The following is a 25,993-nucleotide window of genomic DNA, read 5'->3' on the forward strand; positions in this document are numbered from 1 at the left end:
TTATATTGGGAATCAGACTGTTAGATAAGAAGAGAAACACATGGATTAAGCAACAAACTCAAGTAAAGGACATTGTTATCAAAACTAAAGAACTAAAATGGTCTTGGGCAGGACACATAGCTCGAGGACATGATGACAGATGGACTAAGAAAATAACAGAATGGTACCCAAGAGGAGCTAGAAGAAAACCTGGAAGACAAAGGTGGAGATGAATAGATGAAATTCATGAGTTTGTGGGTAGTAAATGGATGGCCAGTGCTCAAAACAGAAGGAACTGGAAAGGTGCTGGAGAGGCCTTCATCCTGCAGTGGATTGAAAATGGCTGATGATGATGATGACTGTAAATTTAAATTTCGTAGTCCTTCTAAAGTTCTGATTTTACTTAAATTATGGTTGCTACAAGATCCACTTACAATACAAAGTCCAGTGATATTGGGACTCAAACGGAAATGGAAATGTCTGCGGGAATTTCTGGTGTGAATCATGACTTTTGTTTGTATAGTCTGTGCCATGTATTCTAAGGCTGGTCTAATAGACAGACCTAGCACATTTAGTGATTCCTTTTCTTTGCAACCGATGTAAGCAGTGTACCGATCTCAAATTGCAACTTGAGATGGGTGCATTACGAGAATAATTTGAGTCACTGAAGAAACGAGTACTTGCCCTAGAAACAAATGTAATTGAGAGTTTGTGGGACTCAAGTGAAGTGCCTCCTGACCAGCCATGTGGTGCACCCCCCCGATTCGGGTTCTAGAAAAGATTAGTCAAGTGCAGACTGTTCTGGTCAAAGGTGATCTAGTTTTATTGGGAGCCTCTATTGTCAGGGAAACGGATAACACTTTGTAATAAAGATAGGTGGTTCAGAACAAGAATGCATTTTCCAGGAGCAACAATTGATGTTACCAGCCGAGTGTCCGTTTTAAGGGCAGTAAAAAGAGAATTATTATTTATTTGGGAACTAACGATATTAAGCGTACATAACCGGACCATCTGTTGGATTAATATAGGATTATGCTGAAAAAATGCCACGATTTAAGTCAGATTGTGTATGTATCTGCAGTTCTGCCCAGACATGATAGGAGGCATTATATGTTGAAAACCTTGTGAATTAACTTGAGACTTGAGGTAATCTATAAGGCTCTGGAGGGGGGAGTAGAGGGTTTTTCTCAGTGGAGCCTTCATTTGTAGGTAGAAGAATCTATTTTGTAGAGAAGGTATTCATTTGAACAAAGGTGGTGCAAGGATTTATGCCAGTATCATTGAGGATATCCTAAAGGTTCAGGGAAGTTGAGAGAAGTTGGGGGAGAGAAGGGTAATTTAGATCCACGTTTAACTGATGATATGGTTCAAAGTAATGCTTGCACTCACCTCATGAATTCTTGCTTGTTGATAAGATCTTCTGAGGGTAGTAATGTTTCAAATGATGTGGAAGATAAAGCTTTGGGATACAAACCTAAATAAATTCAAGGGATGTGCCAGAGTAGTAAACTATAGAAGATTACTTAGTCTCAATTGTGTCTGCAGTAATTAGCATTAGTAGAATCAATTGATGCAAGAAAGCAAGCTTATGCAGCATCAGCCAAAAAAAAAAAAAAAAAACCACTTCCACTTCACCCCTCTGTTCATTCAAGATACCTGTCCAGCTGAGCCTTAAACTTATTTAGGCTATCAACTTCCACGACAAGGGATGGAAGTCTGTTCCACCCAACCACCCGCTGGCTAAAGTCAAATTTCCGCATGTCTATCCTACATCTGTCTTTCCTCAATTTGAATTTATGCCCTCTCAGGTGATTATTCTGAGCAAGAGGAAGAATCCCATCAGCATTGAGCATGCTTATACCATTCAAGGCTTTATACACCTCTATCAGATCACCTCGCTGGTGCCTAGTCTCCAGACACTGTAATTTGCAAAACTTAAGCCTTTCTTCGTAAGAGTACCCCTTTGTTCCATTCACTAATCTTGTTGCCCTTCTCTGTACTCGTTCCAGCAGCTCTACATCCTTCTTGAAATGAGGCCTCCAGACCTGTATACAGTACTCTAGGTGTGGCCTGACCATTGCCTTATACAAGGGAATAATCACCTCCTTATCCCTGCTAGAAAAATTCCTATATATCATTGACAATACACCAGGAGCTACTCTTGCAGCCCGTCTGCACTGCTCAGAGAACTTCATGTCTGCCTGCACAACCACCCCCAGGTCCCTTTCATTCTCTACCACTGTCAGTGCAATACCACAGAGTCGATACGTTGCTCTGGGGTTGCTGTTTCCCATATGTAGTACTTTACATTTGTCAATGTTAAACTTCATTTGCCACCTCTCAGCCCATCTGCTCAACCTTTCCAGATCCTGTTGCAGCAGCATAGTGTCAGTAGTGTCCTTGACAACCCTGCCAACCTTCGTATAGTCTACAAACTTGGACATTAAGCTTGATATACCATCATCAATATCATTTGACTGATGTTATTAGTGGAGCCCCTCAGGGCTCAGTGCTGGGTCCATTATTGTTTTCTGTATTTATAAATGATATTGATGATGGTATATTCGGCTTAATGTCCAAGTTTGCAGAAGATACAAAGGTTGGCAGGGTTGTCAAGGACACTACTGACACTATGCTGCTGCAACAGGATCTGGAAAGGTTGAGCAGATGGGCTGAGAGGTGGCAAATGAAGTTTAACATTGACAAATGTAAAGTACTACACATGGGAAACATCAATCCCAGAGCAACGTATCAACTCTGTGGTACTACACTGACAGTGGAAGAGAATGAAAGGGACTTGAGGGTGTTTGTGCAGGCAGATATGAAGTTCTCTGAGCAGTGCAGACGGGCTGCAAGAGTAGCTCATGGAGTATTGTCAATGATATACAGGTATTTTTCCAGCAGGGATAAGGAGGTGATTATTCCATTGTATAAGGCAATGGTCAGGCCACACCTAGAGTACTGTATACAGGTCTGTAGGCCTCATTTCAAGAAGGATGTAGAGCTGCTGGAACAAGTACAGAGAAGGGCAACAAGATTAGTGAATGGAACAAAGGGGTGTTCTTACGAAGAAAGGCTTAAGTTTTGCAAATTACAGTGTCTGGAGACTAGGCACCAGCGAGGTGATCTGATAGAGGTGTATAAAGCCTTGAATGGTATAAGCATGCTCAATGCTGATGGGATTCTTCCTCTAGCTCAGAAAAATCACCTGAGGGGGCATAAATTCAAATTGAGGAAAGACAGATGTAGGATAGACGTGTGGAAATTTGCCTTTAGCCAGCGGGTGGTTGGTTGGTGGAACAGACTTCCATCCCTTGTGGTGGAGGTTGATAGCCTAAATAAGTTTAAGGCTCAGCTGGACAGGTATTTTGAAAGAACAGAGGGGTGAAGTTGGAAGTGGGTTTTTTTTTTTTTTTTTGGCTGATGCTGCATAAGCTTGCTTTCTTGCATCAAATGCCTCTACTAATGCTAATTTATAAATACAGAAAACAATAATGGACCCAATACTGAACCTTGAGGGACTCCATTATTAACATTAGTCTACGATGAACAGTGTTCATTGATTACCACTCAATGTCTTCTCCCCCTCAACCACCCCTTTATCCATAGCAACAATTTGCCTCCAATGCCACACTACTCCAATTTGTGCAGCAGTCTTCCATGTGCAACAGTATCAAAAGCCTTTCTAAGATCCAAGTATATAATATCAAAGTTATTCCCTCCATCCAGTTCTTTTGTGACTGCATCATAGTATCCAATCGAATTGGTCAGGCAGGACTTCCCCTTAAGAAAGCCATGCTGTGTCCGAGCTATAACTGAAGTCTTGTCTAGATGATCCTGCAGTGCTTCTTTTACCAGTGCCTCCATTAATTTTCCTGGAACAGAAGTTAAACTCACAGGTCTATAATTACTTGTGTCAAGCCTTTGATCCTCCTTTGTGAATTGGGGTTACATTTGCACATCTCCAGTCTGTGGGTACCTCCCCTGAGTCCAAGGAAGCTCTCATAATTATGGCTAAGGGTTTGCTTACTTCCTTTGCTGCCTCCTTTAATATAACTGGATAGATCCCATCCACCCAGGTGCCTTTCTTGTGTTTATCTTAAACAATTTCTCCTCCACTTTACTCTCAGTTATTACAAGATTCTCTAGCTTACTGCCAGAGTTGAATAGACCTCTGGCATTCCCCACACTGAATAACTCCTCATGTGTGAATGTCGATGCAAAATATTCATTTAGTTTGTTAGCTACCTGAGCAGGATCATCAACAGTTGACCCATCGATATCAAGTGGACCAATCTGATTCATCCCCTTCCTTCTAGAGTTTACATAAGTAAAGAACTCTTTGCTGTTTTTCTTTCTCGTAATCTGCCTTCGCCTGCCTAACCTCCTTTGTAACTTGGTTACAGATCAACTTGTATCTATCTTCTGTGTCACGTGTTAATTTGTATGTATCCCATGCATTTTTCTTCTCTGCCATATGTCTCATTAGTTCATCTGACATCCATTTAGGCCTAAACCTTGAACAATATTTCTTAGTTGGTATATAAAGCCTAGCAGCTTCCAAGATAAGTTTTTTGAATGCTTCCGATTTTGAATTTGCTGTTGGCATCATCAGTTGGTCCCACTGTATAGAATTTAAATAGTGTCTCAGTCCATTGTAGTTGCCTTTACGAAAGCAATAACCCTTCCCTTTAACCCTAATGGTAGTTACCTCTTTGAGTAAATCCCACTTCAGTACACTGTGATCACTGCCACCTCGTGGTTCCTTTATCTGCAGATTCTTAACGCATGAAGAATCACTACTGATAATCAAATCAAGACTATTACTCCCTCTAGTTGCCTCCCTAACATGCTGATGCAGAAAACAATCATCCAATAAATCCCCAAAAGCCTTGCTAGTGTGTGAGTGACCAGCCGCCAAATTCCAGTCAATATCTGGGAAATTAAAATTCCCCATTATAAGACACTCTGATGTACTGGCCCACTCCATTTCCCTGTACAGTTTCTTATTATACTCATCAGAATCATTAGGCCTATAGCACACTCCTACCCTCAATTTTGATCTCCCAATGCTTATGTCACACCAAACTGACTCGACACTGCACTGTCCAGCGATGTCGACTGGCTTCACTTCCTTGGATTTTATGTGTTTCTTAACTAATAGCATAACCCCTCCTCCCTTCCTATCCTGTCTATCCTTTCTATAGATGTTGTACTGCCCAAATTCCAGTTCTGCATTCCTTAATCTGTGTGACACCACGTCTCTTTTATCCCAACAATATCTGCCTTTGATGTTTTGAGCAATACTTCAAATTCATCAAATTTATTTACTAAACTCCTAGCATTGCACCTGTTTCTATTCTTAGCTACCCTAACACAACCCATGTGTTTACTTGTACCGCAATGACTCCCAGCAGTTTCTGAAATATCCTGCATCTTGTTTTTTAGGCTTCTGCTCATTGCAATAGAAGCAGTGCAAGAATCACTTTCACCTCTGCCAGTGGCTACTGTTAATCTATTAGTCTTTGTATCCCCCCCTAGCTAGCAGTTTTCCAACCCACCTAACACTGCCTTGATAGCATCAGCAAATATTCTTGCACCCTTTCTATTTAAGTGTATCCCATCCCTGTAGAAGCAGTCTCTCCTGTACAGTCCAGGCTTAAAAAAATTCTACCCCTTGAACCTTGCACAATCTTTCCAGGGCCGAATTGATCGACAAGGCTCTCATCATATACTCCCTCCTGTCGTGTCTCGGCAGAATTGCAGACACTTTCAAATTCAACCCTAATTCACAGCTTTTTTTCAACATTGACCTGTACTTGTTAAGTAATTCTGCCGGTCTCCTACTCTTCATATCATTAGTGTCAACGTGTACAACTATATCACCTTTTGTGCCCTTAAAAGATGATATCCACTCTACAACGTCATCAACCTTTGCCCCTGCCAGACATACCCTGGTCCTGTTTCACCTATCCTTTTTACAAAGCATGTTCCCTGTTTCTCTGACAATTTTACAAAGAATGTTCCCTGTTTCCCCTCATCAACTACTAGTTTCTGTGGGACCAACGCATTCTGCCTTGGGTGTTGCCACTGTGTTCGGTGATGACCAAGCGCAAGCTCTGGCGTTGATGTGGGCAGCAGGGAGCTTGATGGACGCCTCAATTTAGTTCCTTTGAGGACATCCACCCTGTCTTTCAAGCTCCCATATAGGCCCATAACAATGCTGAGTTGTTGCCTGATTTCGTTACATCGCACGCACACAAAGACATCCCCCGTGGCAATATCATGTCCCGTACCTGAATGCTGCACAAACATCATGCAAGCAGTGCATTTTAAAAGGCTGTGATTCAGAAGGCAACTGCCCTCCCCCTCAGTTCTCCTCTGAGCTACAGCACTTCCATTAGCTTGAGCCTTTTGCTTTGCTGCTCTGAGTCATGATTTTGATTAATTTCAATTTCAGTTCAAAATTATAACCCTAAACTTGTATCCCAACACGGTTATAATGGTATATATATTTTTCAGTGTCAAGTATTAATTATCTACGAGTTCCCTTTATATAACTTCCGTATCAGTTATGTATTAATTAATTATGTTGCGTTTGTAATCTAAGTCGTTATATGTATTTAGTTAAAAGTACAATTTAATTGACAACGAAGTTCAACACGTTTAATAGATTCTACCGATCAACTGACAATATTATAACCTATACTATACTAACGCTATCTAGTTCAGTATATAACGTATCATATGACAAAGGCGGCAAGTTACGAACGGTAAATCTACGGACACTTAAGTATTTAGATGCAGGATATTTCAGAGACTGCTGGGAGTCATTGTGGTACAAGTAAACACATGGGTTGTGTTAGGGTAGCTAAGAATAGAAACAGGTGCATGTATACTTGCATGTACACCAATGCTAGGAGTTTAGTAAATAAATTTGATGAATTTGAAGTATTTGAAGTATATGATGAGAGTCTTGTCGATTAATTCGGCCCTGGAAAGATTGTGCAAGGCTCAAGGGGTAGAATTTTTTTCAGCCTGGAATGTACTTGTTAACAGGAGAGATTGCTTCTACAGGGATGGGATACACTTAAATAGAAAGGGTGCAAGAATATTTGCTGATGCTATCGAGGCAGTGTTAGGTGGGTCGGAAAACTGCTAGCTTGGGGGGAGACAAAGACTAATGGATTAACAGTAGCCACTGGCAGAGGTGAAAGAGATTCTTGCACTGCTTCTATTGGAATGAGCAGAAGCCTGAAAAACAAGACGCAGGATATTTCAGAGACTGCTGGAAGTCATTGCGGTACAAGTAAACACATGGGTTGTGTTAGGGTAGCCAAGAAGAGAAACAGGTGCATGTATACTTGCGTGTACACCAATGCTAGGAGTTTAGTAAATAAATTTGATGAATTTGAGGTATTGCTCAAAACATCAAAGGCAGATATTGTTGGGATATCAGAGACGTGGTGTCACACAGATATAAGGAATGCAGAACTGGAATTTGGGGAGTACAATGTGTATAGAAAGGATAGACAGGACAGAAGGGGAGGAGGGGTTATGCTATTAGTTAAAAAACACATAAAATCCAAGGAAGTGAAGCCAGTCGACATTGATGGACAGGGCAGTGTCGAGTCAGTTTGGTGTGACATAAGCATAGGGAAATCAAAATTGAGAGTAGGAGTGTGCTATAGGCCTAATGACTCTGATGAGTATAATAAGATACTGTACAGGGAAATAGAATGGGCCAGTAAATCAGAGAGTCTTATAATGGGGGATTTTAATTTCCCAGATATTGACTGGAATTTGTGGGTTGGTCACTCACACACTAGCAAGGCTTTTGCGGATTTATTGGATGATTGTTTTCTACACCAGCATGTTCGGGAGGCAACTAGAGGGAGTAATACTCTTGATCTGATTATCAGTAGTGATTCTTCATGCATTAGGAATCTGCAGATAAAGGAACCACTGGGTGGCAGTGATCACAGTGTGCTGAAGTGGGATTTACTCAAGGAGGTAACTACCATCAGAGGTAAAGGGAAGGGTTTTTGCTTTCGTAAAGGCGACTATGATGGTCTGAGACAGTATTTAAATTCTATACAGTGGGACCAACTAATGATGTTACCAACAGGAAATTCAAAATGGGAAGCATTCAAGGAACTAATCTTGGAAGCTACCAGGCTTTACATACCAACCAAGAAATATTGTTCAAGGTTCAGGCCTAAATGGTTGTCAGATGAACTAATGAGACATATGGCAGAGAAGAAAAATGGATGGGATACATAAAAATTAATGGGTGACATGGAAGCCTATGATAGATATAAGTTGGTCTGTAACCAAGTCACAAAGGAGATTAGGCAGGCAAAGGCAGATTATGAGAAATCCTTGGCAAAGGATGCAAAGAAAAACAGAAAAGAGTTCTTTACCTATTTAAACTCAAGAAGGAAAGGGATGAATCAGATTGGTCCACTGGATGTTGATGGTTCAACAGTTGAGGATCCAGCTCAGGTGGCTAACAATCTAAACGAGTATTTTGCATCTACATTCACACATGAGGAGTTATTCAGGAAGGGGAATGTCGTAGGTGAAGTAAACATTGGCAGTGAGCTAGATGATTTTCTAATAACTGAGAGGAAAGTGGAGGAGAAATTGTTGAGGATAAACATAAAAAACGCACCCGGGGTGGATGGGATCTATCCAGTTTTATTAAAGGAGGCAGCAAAGGAAGTAAACAAACCCCTAGCCATAATTATGAGAGCTTCTTTGGACTCAGGGGAGGTACCCATGGACTGGAGATGTGCAAATGTAACCCCAATTCACAAAGGAGGTTCAAAGGCTGACACAAGTAATTATAGACCTGTTAGTTTAACTTCGGTTCCAGGAAAATTAATGGAGGCACTGGTTAAAGAAGCACTGCAGGATCATCTGGAAAAGAATTCAGTTATAGCTCTGACACAGCATGGTTTGTTAAGGGCAGGTCTTGTCTGACCAATTTGATTGGATACTATGATGTAGTCACAAAAGAACTGGATGCAGGGAATAACTTTGATATTATATATTTGGATCTTAGAAAGGCTTTTGATACTGTTGCACATGGAAGACTGCTGCACAAATTGGAGAAGTGTGGCATTGGAGGCAAATTGCTGCTATGGATAAAGGGATGGTTGAGTGGCAGAAGACAGAGAGTGGTAATCAATGGACACTGCTCAACGTGGACTAATGTTATTAGTGGGGTTCCTCAGGGTTCAGTGTTGGGTCCATTGTTGTTTTCTGTATTTATAAATGATATTGATGATGGTGTATCAGGCTTAATGTCCAAGTTTGCAGACGATACCAAGGTTGGCAGGGTTGTTAAGGACACTACTGATACTATGCTGCTGCAACAGGATCTGGAAAGGTTGAGCAGATGGGCTGAGAGGTGGCAAATGAAGTTTAACATTGACAAATGTAAAGTACTACATATGGGAAACAGTAACCCCAGATCAACGTATCAACTCTGTGGTACTACGCTGACAGTGGTAGAGAATGAAAAGGACCTGGGGGTAATTGTGCAGGCAGATATGAAGTTCTCTGAGCAGTGCAGACGAGCTGCAAGAGTAGCTCATGGTGTCTTGTCAATGATATACAGGAATTTTTCTAGCAGGGACAGGGATGTGATTATTCCCTTGTATAAGGCATTGGTCAGGCCACACCTTGAGTACTGTATACAGGTCTGGAGGCCTCATTTCAAGAAGGATGTAGAGCTGCTGGAACGAGTAGAGAGAAGGGCAACAAGATTAGTGAATGGAACAAAGGGTTGCTCTTACGAAGAAAGGCTTAAGTTTTGCAAATTACAGAGCCTGGAGACTAGGCATCGGCGAGGTGATCTGATAGAGGTGTATAAAGCTTTGAATGGCTTGAGCATGCTCAATGCCGATGGGATTCTTCCTCTTGCTCATTATAATCACATGAGAGGGCATAAATTCAAATTGAGGAAGGACGGATGTCGGATAGATGTGCGGAAATTTGCCTTTAGCCAGCGGGCAGTTGGTTTGTGGAATAAACTCCCATCGCTTGTTGTTGAAGTTGATAGCCTAAACAAATTTAAGGCTCGGCTGGACAGGTATTTCGAACGAACGGAGGGGTGAAATGGGAGTAGTGGTTTTTTTTTTTTTTTTTTGGCTGATGCTGAATAAGCTTGCTTTCTTGCATCATATGCCTCTGCTAATGCTAATGCTATTGCTAAAAACATCAAAGGCAAATATTGTTGGGATATCAGAGACATGGTGTCACACAGATATAAGGAATGCAGAACTGGAATTTGGGGAGTACAACGTCTACAGAAAGGATTGACAAAAATAAGACGACATCGCTGGACAGTGCAGTGTCGAGTCAGTTTGTTGTGACATAAGCATTGGGAGATCAAAATTGAGAGTAGGAGTGTGCTATAGGCCTAATGACTCTGATGAATATAATAAGAAACTGTACAGGGAAATAGAGTGGGTCAGTAAATCAGAGAGTCTTATAATGGGGAATTTTAATTTTCCAGATCTTGACTGGAATTTGGGGGCTGGTCACTCACACACTAGCAAGGCTTTTGTGGATTTATTGGATGATTTTTTCCTACATCAGCATGTTCGGGAGGCAACTAGAGGGAGTAATACTCTTGATTTGATTATCAGTAGTGATTCTTCATGCATTAAGAATCTGCAGATAAATGAACCACTAGGTGGAAGTGATCACAGTGTGCCGAAGTGGGATTTACTCAAAGAGGTAACTACCATTAGGGGTGAAGGGAAGGGTTATTGCTTTCATAAAGGCAACTACGATGGACTTAGACAGTATTTAAATTCTATACAGTGGGACTAACTGATGATGTTACCAACTGCAAATTCAAAATGGGAAACATTCAAAGAACTTATCTTGGAAGCTACTAGGCTTTACATACCAACTAAGAAATATTGTTCAAGGTTTAGGGCCGACCGGGCTAGCCGAGTGGGTAAAGTACCTGCCCGGGAACCCAAAGGTCGCGGGTTCGATTCCCGCCTCGGGCTTGGATCACTGTACTGCAAAAACCTTTGGAGGTGCAATATGGCCACAGAAGCCGATGCGCCAACAACTACCAAATCAAAAAAAAAAAAAAAAAAAAATCAAGGTTTAGGCCTAAATGGATGTCAGATGAACTAATGAGACATATGGCAGAGAAGAAAAATGCATGGGATGCATACAAATTAACACGTGACACAGAAGCCTATGATAGATACAAGTTGATCTGTAACCAAGTTACAAAGGAGGTTAGGTAGGCGAAGGCAGATTACGAGAAATCTTTGGCAAGGGATGCAAAGAAAAACAGCAAAGAGTTCTTTACGTATGTAAACTCTAGAAGGAAGGGGATGAATCAGATTGGTCCACTTGATATCGATGGGTCAACTGTTGATGATTCTGCTCAGGTAGCTAACAAACTAAATGAATATTTTGCATCGACATTCACACATGAGGAGTTATTCAGCGAGGGGAATGCTAGAGGTGTATTCAACTCTGGCACTAAGCTAGAGAATCTTGTAATAACTAAGAGTAAAGTGGAGGAGAAATTGTTGAAGATAAACACAAGAAAGGCACCTGTGGTGGATGGGATCTATTCAGTTATATTAAAGGAGGCAGCAAAGGAAGTAAGCAAACCCTTAGCCATAATTATGAGAGCTTTCTTGGACTCAGGGGAGGTACCCACAGACTGGAGATGTGCAAATGTGACCCCAATTCACAAAGGAGGATCAAAGGCTGACACAAATAATTATAGACCTGTAAGTTTAACTTCTGTTCCAGGAAAATTAATGGAGGCACTGGTTAAAGAATCACTGCAGGATCACCTAGACAAGACTTCAGTTATAGCTCGGGCACAGCATGGCTTTGTTAAGGGGAAGTCTTCCCTGACCAATTTGATTGGATACTATGATGTAGTCACAAAAGAACTGGATGTAGGGAATAACTTTGATATTATATACTTGGATCTTAGAAAGGCTTTTGATTCTGTTGCACATGGAAGACTGCTGCACAAATTGGAGCAGTGTGGCATTGGAGGCAAATTGCTGCTATGGATAAACGGGTGGTTGAGGGGGAGAAGACAGAGAGTGGTAATGAATGGACACTGCTCATCGTGGAGTAATGTTATTAGTGGAGTCCCTCAGGGCTCAGTCTTGGGTCCATTATTGTTTTCTGTATTTATAAATGATATTGATGATGGTATATCAATCTTAATGTCCAAGTTTGCAGATAATACAAAGGTTGGCAGGGTTGTCAAGGACACTACTGACACTATGCTGCTGCAACAGGATCTGGAAAGGTTGAGCAGATGGGCTGAGAGGTGGCAAATGAAGTTTAACATTGACAAATGTAAAGTACTACATATGGGAAACAGCAACCCCAGAGCAACGTATCAACTCTGTGGTACTACACTGACAGTGGTAGAGAATGAAAGGGACCTGGGTGGTGGTTGTGCAGGCAGACATGAAGTTCTCTGAGCAGTGCAGACCGGCCTCAAGATTAGCTCATGGTGTATTGTCAATGATATATAGGAATTTTTCTAGCAGGGATAAGAAGGTGATTATTCCCTTGTATAAGGCAATGATCAGGCCACACCTAGAGTACTGTATACAAGTCTGGAGGCCTCATTTCAAAAAGGATGTAGAGCTGCTGGAACGAGTACAGAGAAGGGCAACAAGATTAGTGAATGGAACAAAGGGGTGATCTTACGAAGAAAGGCTTAAATTTTGCAAATTAAAGTGTCCGGAGACTAAGCACCAACGAGGTGATCTGATAGAGGTGTATAAAGCGTTGAATGGTTTGGGCATGCTCAATGCTGATGGGATTCTTCCTCTTGCTCAGAATAATCACCTGAGAGGGCATAAATTCAAACTGAGGAAAGACAGATGTAGGATAGCGTGCAGAAATTTGACTTTAGCCAGCGGGTGGTTGGTTGGTGGAACAGACTTCCATCCCTTGTTGTGGAAATTGATAGCCTAAATAAGTTTAAGGCTGAGCTGGACAGGTATTTCGAAAGAACAGAGGGGTGAAGTGGAAGTGTTTTTTTTTTTTTTTCTTTTTGGCTGATGCTGCATAAGCTTGCTTTCTTGCATCAAATGCCTCTGCTAATGCTAATTAACTTTCAAATCTCGCTGTCTCAATTCAGAATAAACTAACGATCCTGACTAGGTCTATAAGCTACTTATAGAAAATAATTTGATGTAAAAATGGTTAATAAAGCAGCTAAATATTGCTAAAAAACTTCTCATTCAGCATAGCTGCAACTTGTAACACGTGGATTTGATACCCTTACTGATACTTTTATGCAATTACAAGGCCGAGTAAAGAATAAATACACCAGATTAATCAGAAAATCACAAAATAATGCTATACTACTAAATTTAAATCAAAAGTTTTAGAATAACAATTTCAAATCAATATATAAGAAAAATCCACTTAGTGGCTTTGAACATGTCTGGCTCCTACTAGCCTTGTCAGCAGACTAATGTCAGAAACATTGTCAATAAAATGTCAGAAGCATTGTCAATAAAATGTCAGAATTCAAACTCATGGTTAGGACAACTAATGCTGATATAATAGGTTGAGTTTGAGTTTTATTGGCACATCAGCAACTTAGGTGATATAATAGGGATAACAGAAATGTATTAGCACATGGAAATTGGTGATAACGAGTTCCACAACAGTATGATGTATAATGTATTTAGGAAAGATAGGGAAGATAGAAGGAGTGGAAAATCTGTGTGGCATGAGTTAGTTGGAAGCAAAGGAACAATGAGAGTGGGAGTAATTTACAGACCAGAATATTGTGAAGAATATGATGAGAAACTGCAGATGGAATGGGCAAGCAAGCGTAAATGTCCTATTATGGATGACTTTAATCTGCCCCAGATTGATTGAAATAAATAGGAGGGAAACTCACCATGGGGAAAACTTTTTTAAATAAACTAGATGATTATTATTTGTAGCAACATGTTAGAGAGAGTACTAAGGATGAGAATATTCTTGACTTCATTATTACTAATGAATCAGATGACATCACAGGGCTTAACATACAGGAACCATTGTCAGGAAGTGATCATGCAATTATCGGTTGGAAGGTGAAGAAAGATGTTGCAGTAATTAAATGTAAAGGCAAGGGTTTTAACTTCAAAAGAGGGGACTTAGATAGTTTAAGGCCTCCCAGACATCTGTGAATTGGGAAGATTTCCAAGGGATGGTGAATACGTTTGAATTATGGAATACTTTTAAAACAAAAATCACAGAATCCATGAAAGCATACATACCTTTAAGAAAATATTGCAGGAGGAGAATGTCGAAATGGATGACTGCAGAACTTGCTGGTCAAATAGAGCAGAAAAAGATAGCTTGACTTACAAAACAGTGAAAAGTACTGAGGTGTACAACAGGTATGAGTTGATCAGTAATAGTACCACAAATAAGGGCCGGGAGGCCAAGGCTGTGTATGAGAAAACATTGGCTAAGAGAGCAAAGAATGAGTACAAGGAATTTTTCATCTATGTGAATACATCAAAGAAGAAAGCTAATCAGATCGGACTCTTCTGCGCTGGGTGTGGGAAAGTCTTAGATAACTCAGTTGATGTTGCAAATGAATTGAATAGGTATTTTGCATCGGTCTTTACTGACTAAAGGCACTTCATGCTGAGAAGAGGCTGAGCCATATGAGATTAGTGATGTCGTAATTGCAGATGACTGTTTATTAGAAAAGCTTTTGATCACAAAGGCAAGTAAGGCTCCTGGAGTTGATGGCATATACTGTGTAGTTTTGAGGGAGAGCATGGAGTGTATTGAACCATTAAGGTTAATTATGAGGGCATCTTTGCACTCAGGGGAGATTACTTTGGATTGGAGAAGTGGCCGACCGGGTTAGTAAAGTGCCTGCCTGGCAACTCAAAGGTTGCGGGTTCGAATTCTGCCTCACTCAGAGTAGAAAATGCAAAAACTCTGGGAGGTGCAATATGGCCACAGAAGCCGATGCGGAGCAGCAGTGCGTAGCACGCGCTTCTTGATTAGACCGGGGTTCGAGCCTATCACCACCAAATACAGAGGATGCAGAAAGGTCAGGGAATTTTTTTTTTTTTTTTTTGATTTGGTAGTTGTTGGCGCATCGGCTTCTGTGGCCATATTGCACCTTCCAAAGTTTTTGCAGTACTTTGATCCAAGCCCGAGGCGGGAATCGAACCCGCGACCTTTGGGTTGCCAGGCAGGTACTTTACCCACTCGGCTAGCCCGGTCGGCAGGTCAGGGAATGACCACCGCGTATCCCGGAGCAATATGGCCTTAGTTGCTAATGCTCCTAAAAACCAAAAAAATAAAAAACAAACAAAGAAGCCGATGCGCCAACAACTAACAAAAAAAAAAAAAAAAAATTGGAGAAGTGCCAATGTATCGTCAATGCATAAAAGCAATTCTAAGAGTGAAGTTGGTGCCTCCGTAGCCAGGTGGGCAGGAGCAGCAGTGCGTAGCACACGCTTCTTGATTAGACCGGGGTTCGAGCCCGTGACCACCAAATACGGAGGATGCGGAAAGGTCAGGGAATGACCACCGCATATCTCCGGAGCAATATGGCCTTTGTTGCTAATGCTCCTAAAAACCAAATAACAAACAACAACAGCAACAACAAGAGTGAAGTTGATAACTACAGACCATTTAGTCTGACTTCAGTGGTAGGAAAAATCTTAGAGGCAGTGATTAAGAGTGCAAGCCAGGGACATTTAGATAGATATGACATTCTGAATGATGCACAACATGGCATTGTTAAGGGAAAATCATGCATAACTAACTTAATAGGCTACATTGACACAGTTACTCATGAGCTGGATTTAGGGAACAATTTCCACATAGTTTATTTGGATTTTAGCAAACATTTGACTTGGTCCCTCATGTGTGGTTACTATATAAAATTGAACTGGTTGAGATTACTGGTAAGATTCTAAGACAGATTGTCAGGTAGCTGCAGGGCAGAAGGCAGAAGATTGTGATTAATGGATATTCTTCAGGTTGGTGTCAAGTCAGGAGTGCAGTTCCTTGAGGATTGGTTCTTGGACCACTGTTGTTTCTCATTTTCATAAATGACATCGACGAAGGGATAGAAGGCTCAATGTAGTAGTAGTAGTGGCATGTGATGCAAGAAAGCAAGTGTATGAGCTTATGCAGCATCAGCCAAAGGAAAAAAAATAAAAAATCACACCATTCCCTCGAAATGCCTGTCCAGTTCCTCCTTAAATTTGTTTGTTCCAGCAATTAACCACCCGTTGGCTAAAGGCAAATTTCCGGACATCTATTCTACAACTGTCTTTTCTTAATTTGAATTTATGTCTCCTTAGGTTCGTAATCTGAACAAGTGGAAGGATCCCATCAGATGGCATAAAGATTGGCACAGTTGTTAATGATCAGTGCCAAGCAGCACTCCTTCAGGATGACTTGAACAGACTTCAAAGATGGTCAGAGAAGTGGCTGCTATGTTTTACTGCTGCTAAATACAAGGTTTCACTTGGGGAATAGCAACTCCCAAATAAAATATCCACTTGGAAAGCAGGGAATTAAAAAGAGTGGAAGAAGAAAGGAATCTGGGAGTTACAATAAGGGCAGATATGAAGTTTTCTGAACAGTGTAAACAGGCAGCCAGGAAAGCCCGCAGTGTCCTATTGATGATTTATCAAACACCATCCTATAGAGATAGGGAGGTCGTAATCCCACTGTATAAGGCAGTTATAAGACCACATTTGGAATACTGTGTTGAAGTGTAGAGAACTCATCTGAAAAAAGATATTGAGCTTCTTTAAAGGCTTCAAAGACGGGCAACTCGATTGGGGAGATTGGCAGAAGGACGACCGTATGAGGAAAGAGTGTGCCAAGCCCTGTAGCTCACATGTTTATGTGAGCTACAGGGCTTGGCACACAGGCACCTTAGAGGTGACCTGATTGAGGTTTATAAGGCTCCGAGAGGGATTAGTAAAATGAATGAAGGTTGATTTTTCACTATTATAAAGAATTCCAGAACTAGGAATCATAAATTCAAATTACAGTGTTTGAGGTTTAGATTAGATTATAGGAAGTTTTCTTTTAGTCAGCGAGTCATTGATTGCTGGAACAAGTTGCCCTTGCAGGTAGTTGAAGCAGACAATTTGAATAAATTCAAAGGCTGGTCAAAGAACATAGTCAGCTGGATAGTTACCTGTGTGAGGAGGGAATCATATAATTTGTATTTTCTTATCTACTTCTTTTTTTTTTTTTTTTGCCAGTGCATTCATTCATTCCATTTATCGAGTAAAGCGGCCCCTAGCCAAAAAAAAATCTGGCAAATCTGCCATACATATAGAAATAGTATAGTACAGTATAGAATTATTTACAATACAAATTTCACATTCACATTACAAATCAACTGTTCTGTGCAATGGTCATCCCCTCAGATTTGAACCCGCGACCTTTGGGTCGCGGGTTCGAATCCCGCCTCGGGCTTGGATCAGAGTAGTGCAAAAACCTTGGGAGGTGCATTATGGCCACAGAAGCTGATGCACCAACAACTAACAAAAAAAAAAAAAAAAAAAAGATCACAACGAGTTGGGTAAGTAGGCTACAATAGAAACCGTTGAAGAGACACTTTCACAGTGAGCACAAGCATCACATCCTAGAGATTGATCATCGCCGGTATTCTCCAAAAGAAGAAGAGTTCACCGAACAACCATCAGCCAGAGAGTTCAACAGAAGTTACTCATAATAACTAGCAAAACCAAGCTGGAAGAAGGTGTTATTGCAGGATCAAATCCAAGAAAAACAACTAAGGCTTCTTGTCAACTGCATTGGCAGGAGCAGAAGTGGACACCCACCCATTAAGGAAACAGAGTACCAACATCCTGTCCACCTCTGCAAAGAATTTTCTCTGTTCCTATATAAAAATTAGCATACTGTTCCATGTAACGAAGAAGGTACAGTCCACCAATTCATCCCTTATTCAACCTTAACTCTTCCAATTGCAAAAGTGTATTCCTTCTCACAAAAACTGAATTTTCAAAATTTTGAAAGGCAGTAAAATTTTTCCTTGTTTTAATAAGTAATGGCTCAATCCTATCCACCAGATGAGTTACATTATCAACATTATTCAGTAAATCCAAATGCAAATCAGCATCCAAACAATTAAGCACAACATGTTCCCGTGTTTCCAGATCACCACCCGTACAGTTGCATCTTGCTATGATTCCAAGACTATTCAGTTTAGCAAAAAATGATCCATGGCCTGTTAGTAAGAATGTACAATGTAGATTTAGTACTAACCAGATTGGTTTAATATAATTCATACCATTAACATAAGGGAAAAATTTGAATGTTATTCTACCTTTTTCCAAACAATTCCATCTGTTTTGCCATTTTTGTAAAAGGAGCTCCCAAATCCTCTTCTTTTCGTTTCTCAGGTCATTTAAAGTGTTAATTTTGACGTCCAGCAACTTGGATTTTATACCTCTTCCCAAATAAAAGGATAGGCTTCTAAACGCTAACTGCAAATCAAGTGGCATTTTGCCAGCTAACACTTGCAAAGCTTCTGTGGAAACCGTTCTTCAGGCCATCACCATTTTGAGTAACATAACTTGATGTATAGAATAGATCTTTCTGATGTTGCTTACTTTGATTGCATGGCCAACCCAGATTGATGCACCATACGTAACAATTGGCAGAAAAATGCAATCATAAATCAAATGGAGTGCTTTCCACTTTATCACCCATTCCACCCACGTTATTCTTGAGATCATTGCAATAAATTTCTTCACTTTCTCTGATATATAATTAATATGCGGGATAAAGTTCAAGCCACTAGCAATACATATTCCCAAGTATTTAATCATTAACACTTCTGTAAGGAATTACCATTCAACCTTACAAGCGGAGGTCTACTAAGAGCCAATTTACCCTTCAGCATCATGATTTTAGTTTTGGATGTAGAGATTGTCAACCTATGTAAATTACATTTACATATTTCTTTCAATATGCAATCAGACCTCATTTCAAGCTCCTTTCTGGTGTTTCTGTGCACAAGTATTACCATATCATCTGCATAAGCTATTGTATGTGAGTGGTCAAATTCTCTCTTGAGCCAATCTTCCAAAACCAAGTTCCACATTAAAGGACCAAAGATAGACAAAAGCCTGTGGCTTCCTTACACAATATGGCAAAAAACTATCACTATTACCAGTCCCACTTGAAGATAACCTGCTGATTCCATGCCCTCCACTTATATTGGAGAATGTTGCAGCAGAGAGTACTGAAAATGAAGCTTCTGAAGATGAAACTGAAGTCTACATGCCAAATTTACCAATGAGTCTGCAGAACTCCTTGGCTCTAAACTTAAGTTAAAAAATCTTCTAGAACATGTATGTGCTAGAAGATTTTTTGACTTAAGCCTAGAACCAAGGAAGAGGACTCATTCTCGGTGTCTGTACTATGAGAAAATTAAGGGACATTTTTTCATAGTAGAGACACAGAGAATGAGAAAACTAGTCCCCAATTTTCTGAGGATGATCCTATGGTTTTTGCAGTAATATAAATGATTTAATGAACTATTTAGGAATTAGTTACAATCCTACATAGTGGAGACTTTATATTGACTCCTCATCAAAGAGAACTCTCAAAGGTGTGTTGCTCCACAATGGAAATAAATATGGATCAATTCGAGTAGCTCACTCTGTGCATTTGAAAGAAACATATGAAAACTTCGAAGAAGTTGTTGACAAATATTAAATATGAAGAATATGGTTCTGGAAATTTGTTCAAGACACAAAAATGTCTTGCTTTTTGTGTGATTGGACATAGTGTTAATTGTAATGCAACTCTGGGGGTTTCCCCGAACTCTGCTGTGTGAGTATGACAGTTGGACAAGGAGAAGCACTGGGATGTCAAGGTCCGGCCAAGGAGTGGAAGTTCGTTGCCTGGATCAAAAAACATAGTTCATAAACCACTGGTAGACCCCAAAACTGTCCTCCTTTCTAGAACCCTTGTATATCAAACTGGGTTTGATGAAACAGTTTCTGAAAGCTTTACCTCAGGAAGGCCCCTGCTTCCAACTATCTTTGTACTAAATTCCCATCAATCACCCAAGAGAAACTAAAACAAGCAATTTTTTTGGACTTCAAATTTGCAAACTGATAATTGACTGAGATTTTTTGGGACTATGAATAAAAGAGAAAAGCAATGGATATCAAGGTCCGGTCTGTTGTTGAGAACTTATTTGGGAACAACAAGGATCCAAATTACAAGAATGTGGTTGAAAATATGTTGGCAAACTTCAAGAAGCTGGGCTGAAACATAAGTGTCAAGGTACAGTTTTTTACACTCCCATATTGACTACTTCCCAGAAAATCTAGGAAGTATTAGTATAGAACAAGTATAGAAAGTGAGAGGTTTCACCACACCATTAAAGACATGGAGATTAGGTACCAGGGGAGGTGGAATGCCAGCATGATGGCTGACTATTGCTGGATGCTGAAGAGGAAGTCAAGTAGGAGGATATGCAAGAAAATCAAAAAAATGAAAATTTGAGCCATCTTAGATCAGTTTTTAAAATGAGAGGTGAGTATTTAGTGGAATTTTTACCACACTGCCCTTTTTAATAGCATTTTCAGTGTTAAATATAAAAATCTGGTAAAAATAGTATTTTGTTATAATTTCAATTTACAAATTCTGCCAAAATTAATAAAAATTTGTGAAAAATCAAATTTATTTTGTGATTTTGAAGAAACTTGATGTGAGGAAACAAATGGAAGTCATTTTTGAAATCAGCATTAAAAATGATTTAGAAACACCCTTTTCTGAGAAAACATCAGGAATTTTTTTCAAAATGCAGAGAAGAAAAGAAAAGAATTTTTAGAGTAATATCTTTGGAAATATTTCACTCACATTCCTTTAAAAATATACCTATAAAATTTTAACGATAACTTTTGCTTATAGTAATTAATTCTTTTATTTATATGGATGTGCAGTTATTAATTATAAATTTAACTCTAATACTAAATACTGTTTAACATACAGGATACTGTAATTTTTTTCATAGGCCCCTCAGAACAAGGAAATTGTGGAGAAGCATTTCATACATCGTTGAAACAGCTAGACATTGACTACTTAGATCTCTATCTTATACACTGGCCTGGTGTCAGTAGACAAAAACCTGATAACTCTCAACATCCCATATTACGTAAGCAGAGTTGGCTACAACTAGAAGATTTGTATAAACAAGGTATAGGATGTGTGATATCACTTATAATAATACTCATAATCAAAAAAAATTGTTAATTTTCACTAATGGCAACTTTATTCTACACAGGTAAATAATTTATAAATTTAAGCAATAAAACAGCAAATATTGTAATGTATTACTGAATTATATACATATTTATTGTAACTAACATGTAATTACAATAAATATATAACACTCTTTGTGAAGTAAATAAAATACTGAAAAAGAGCATTTAAAAATATAATGAAATAAGGAAGAAAGTAAGTTGAGGGATTACCATATATTAAGGCCTTCACCAGTGAATTTTGTGGGTTTTATTGTGGAGGAGGGGACATGGCCTGCATGAGACATATTTACCTCCAGAGAGCAACTTGATGGTATCAGCTACAGATGTAAAAGTAGGAGGAAAATTGTGATTAGTCTAGGAGTTGTATACTCTCAAACATTCTTATTTCATAGAGTTGGATGGTCTGTGATTACCATTGCGACTCCAGAAAAATACATTGTGCTGATTGACTTCAGTCTGTGTTTTGAATATGCAGTGAACTTTGTACGATGATGGGGGATTGAATGTCAGTGGACAGAGCTTGATTCATTTGGTTGGTTGCTGACTGTCTGGAAAGTTTGTCTTGGATCCTTTGGTATCTCCTGGTGTTAGCTGAGGTATTGTTGGATGTGTAGAGAGGGAAATGGTTCTGGGATGGGGGGGGCTCTCTGTGGAGTGGGGAATCTGAGATCTCCTGGAATGGAAGCTGAGGTCAGGAAATATAATTTGTATCATACTTGGTTATTAATAGAGCTACCAATAGATTCAATCTATTAGAAGATCACTAAAGATTAAAGAGCTACCCTTCTATACTCTCAGCCCCCTTTCTGGACTGAAGACAGAATTTAGAATTTATTAAGAATTCAGAATTTAGAATTTATTAAGAATTCTGAAACATTACAAGTTTAGTGAGTGCATTGGTACTTGTAGGTTTACTGCTAAAAGCATACTGAACTAACTAAATTCGTGCTCTACCTTGGTAAAAGAGTATTTTCCATACATATTAGTTTCTCATGAACAACCACATAATATCCTCAAATTTACACATACTGAGCAGTTTTAAGTGTGATTAGCACTTAAAACATATTGCCTTAAAACAAATGTAAATTTTTCCTCTAACTGGTTTTAGTGCACTGTAGTATAGGAAGGTCAAGGTCATTCACTATATATTCTGAGATGCATTTATGCTACAGTTCCATCCTTTCTCATCAACAAACTGTTTTTCAAAGAAATGCACTGCATATGTAAGTAGTTGGTATCACAAATTGTGTGGCCGGAAGGCATATGGAATGCAAATGAAGAGGGCAGCTAATGAATGACCATCTACCTATAGAATTTCTCTCTGCTATAAAAGTGACTATAAAATTTAACTAAGCCTAATTTGCAAAGTTATGTGGGTGGTCACCTAGGAATGATATTCATCAGGGTTAATGTCTTTATTTAACAACACTGATTTCTTAAACAGATTTTACTACTGAATTTCCATCTTGAATAATACAGTCATTATGACTAATTTTCTTCCGTAGTGTGCAAAGAACCTGAGTTTGAGTCCTGTCTAGACAGGAGGAACTTTTGTGGACTTTTTTTCATGCTCTGGCTGAGTTATTCAGTCTTGGGCAATGGTTCCGTGGTTTTTCATCTGGCATTATTCTTGTAGGTATGAAATACATGATTCCCAATTCCACTCTAAATCCTGTTCCTGTATCTAAACCCTGATTTTCCAATTTGTTCAGTATAAAAATATGGAATTGGCTTGTGCCCAAATCTCAAATGTCATTTTCTGCCTACACTAATGCTTGCAACAGTTGTAAAAAAAAAAAAAAAAAAAAAAAGGAAAAAATAAGTTATAAGTCCAAACTGATTTTAAATAGGCTAGAAGTAGTAAACTTACTTTTTTCCAGATGATAGGAGCTTTCTAACCTCTGTCCAAAGCTATTACTGCAATGTCCATCCATGCTTCCAAACCTGTTTCATTTTGTTGGTTCTGTTGCATCCTCGTCTAAACATAAAGCTGACTTATTAGCACCTTACTTTTCCTTTAACTCATCAATGATCTTGATAGATATCCTACTGTTTCAAACACATTCCATTCAATGCTTTCCACAATATCAACCTTTTGAATTCTACTCAATGGGAACAATTGATGTCACCAACAGATTGTCAGATTTTATGGGGATAAAGAAAATATTATTCATGTGGGGACTAATGATATTAAGCACACACAATCTGATGATTTGCTAGACAAATATAGGACCATGCCGAAGAAATGCCGCGAGTGAGATCAGAATGTCTGCAATTCTGCCCAGGCATGATAGGAGAGATTATATGCTGAAAGCCTTGTGGATTAACTCAAGACTTGAAGGAGTCAGCAAGGCTTTTAGGGGGAAATTATGAGGGCTTCACTGGACTGAGGAGCGATTCCATTGGATTGGAAAAGTGCCAATGTATGTCCAATACATAAGGGTGGTTCTAAGAGTGTAATGGAAGATGACTGACTGGTCAAGCCATTGCCTCAATCATTGCCTCCTTAATCATGGAGGCAATGATAAAGGGTGAAATTCAGGATCATTTGGATAGAAATGGAATTCTGAAGGATACGCAGCATGATTTTCTAAAGGGAAAATCGTGTTTAACAAATCTGGTTAGCTATTTTGACAGGGTCACTCGTGATCTGGATTTAGTGAATAATTTCGACATTATTTATTTGGATTTCGGCAAAGCATTTGGCTCAGTCCCACATGAGCTGTTACTTTATAAGCTAGAATGGGTTGAAATCACAGGAAAAATCTTTAGATGGATAACAGGATGGCTTCAGTGCAGGAGGCAGAAGGTTGTGATAAATGGTTATTCCTCAGATTGGGTTAATGTAAGATGTGGGGTTACCCAAGGGTCAGTATTGGGACCACTGTTGTTTTTGATTTTCTTAAATGACATCAATGAAGGAAAAGAGGACATGTCTAAATTTGCAGGTGATGTAAAGATTGGTAGAGTATCAAATGATGATGATCGAAGCAGAGCTTCTTTAGAGCAGGTGGGAAGGAGCAGCAGTGCGTAGCACATGCTTCTTGATTAGACCGGGGTTCGAGCCCGTCACCACCAAATACGGAGTATGCGGAAAGGTCAAGGAATGACCACCGCATATCCCGGAGCAATATGGCCTTAGTTGCTAATGCTCCTAAAAACCAAATAACAAATAACAACAGCTTCTTTAGAGTGACCTAGATAGACTTCAGGGATGGCCAGTAAAGTGGCAGCTATGCTTTAATCCAGTGAAGTACAAGGTCTTACACCTGGGGAACAGGTGTAAATCCAAAATAACTTATACACTTGGTGGAGTTGAACTAAAGTCAGTAGTGGAAGAAAGGGACTTGACAGTTACAATACAGTCAGACATTAAGTTCTCTGAGCATTGTAGACCAGCTGCAAGGAAGGTCCATGGTCCTGTCAATGATTTATTGAACATTTGCTAGTAGAGATAAGGATGTCATAATCCCATTATATAAGGCTATTATTAGACCACACTTGGAATACTATGCTCAATTGTGGAGACCGCACCTGAAAAAAGACATAGAGCTCCTTGAAAGGGTACAGAGACAGGTAACTTGCCTGGTGAGATCAGCAAAGGATGTCCTTATTAGGAATGAATTCGAATATGCAGATATTCGAATAATGAATTTGCATAACTTGGAAACTAGTCACCTTAGAGATGACTTGGTTGAGGCGTTTCAGGCTCTGAGAGGCAATATTAAAATGAACGAGGATGAAATTTTCACGGTTATAAATAATTCTAGAACTAGGGGCCATAAATTCAAGTAACGGGGAGAGAGAGGTTTAGATGGATTATAGGAAATTTTATTTTAGCCAGTGAGTTATAAATTACTAGAATATGCTACCTACCTATGTGGTAGAGGCTGACAGTTTGGGAAAATTCAAAGGTCAGCTGGATAGTTACATATGGAAGGAGGGATGTGCATAGATTGTCTATTTCCTTTTCTTTTATTATTTATTAATTATTTATTTTGTTAAATTTTTTATTTTTATTTTTTTATTATTATTATTTTTTTGGCTGGTGCAGCATAAGCCTTAGGCTTCCTTGTATCATATGGCCAGTACTAATACTAATTAATGAATCTAACAATGCCATTACTAAACAGAAAGGTGCCTCTGTAGCCAGGTGGGAAGGAGCAGCAGTGCGTAGCACACGCTTCTTGATCAGACTGGGGTTCGAGCCCGTCACCACCAAATACAGAGTATGCGGAAAGGTCAGGGAATGACCACCACATATCCCGGAGCAATATGGCCTTAGTTGCTAATGCTCATAAAAACCAAATAACAACAACAACTAAACATAAAATGTTCAAAGAAATAATTTTAAAAGCTTAAGGAAGTGAAGAAAGGATTGTTGTTATTATATTATGTAACAAAATTTCAAAAAGGCTCTGTTTATCTGCATTTCTTGGTGTTTCTTTATGAATTTCAAAAAAAAGTAGAAATCTGCCTTGGGTTAAGAAAAAAAAAAAAAAATTTCCTTAAAAAATATACATTTGAGTGTCTTTGTCTTTTTTTGTTAGTATGGTCAATCTGAACTAAGATCCACATAGTTGCCAATCCTAGCTTCATCTTACTTTCCTTGGAACCTCTTCTCTCCCTGTGCTCTTCACTAACATTGCCCAGATTTGGTCCAAAAATTCTATATATTAATGCAAGTA

At 39.4% G+C, this 25,993-nt stretch overlaps 1 protein-coding gene across 1 annotated transcript in view; it reads left to right on the forward strand.

Annotated features, from left to right (window-relative positions):
• Positions 1–25,993, forward strand: part of LOC150079326 (uncharacterized) — a 124,105-nt gene that overhangs the window by 57,176 nt on the left and 40,936 nt on the right. Inside the window, exon 4 of the mRNA XM_090382621.1 lies at positions 21,056–21,238. Coding sequence (XP_090238747.1) covers positions 21,056–21,238 — 183 coding nt within the window. The remainder of the gene's footprint in view (positions 1–21,055; positions 21,239–25,993) is intronic.

The sequence above is a fragment of the Mastigoproctus giganteus genome, chromosome 10 (assembly GCF_048544385.1).
Source record: "Mastigoproctus giganteus isolate SK-2022 chromosome 10, ASM4854438v1, whole genome shotgun sequence".
NCBI classification, from domain to species: domain Eukaryota; kingdom Metazoa; phylum Arthropoda; class Arachnida; order Uropygi; family Thelyphonidae; genus Mastigoproctus; species Mastigoproctus giganteus.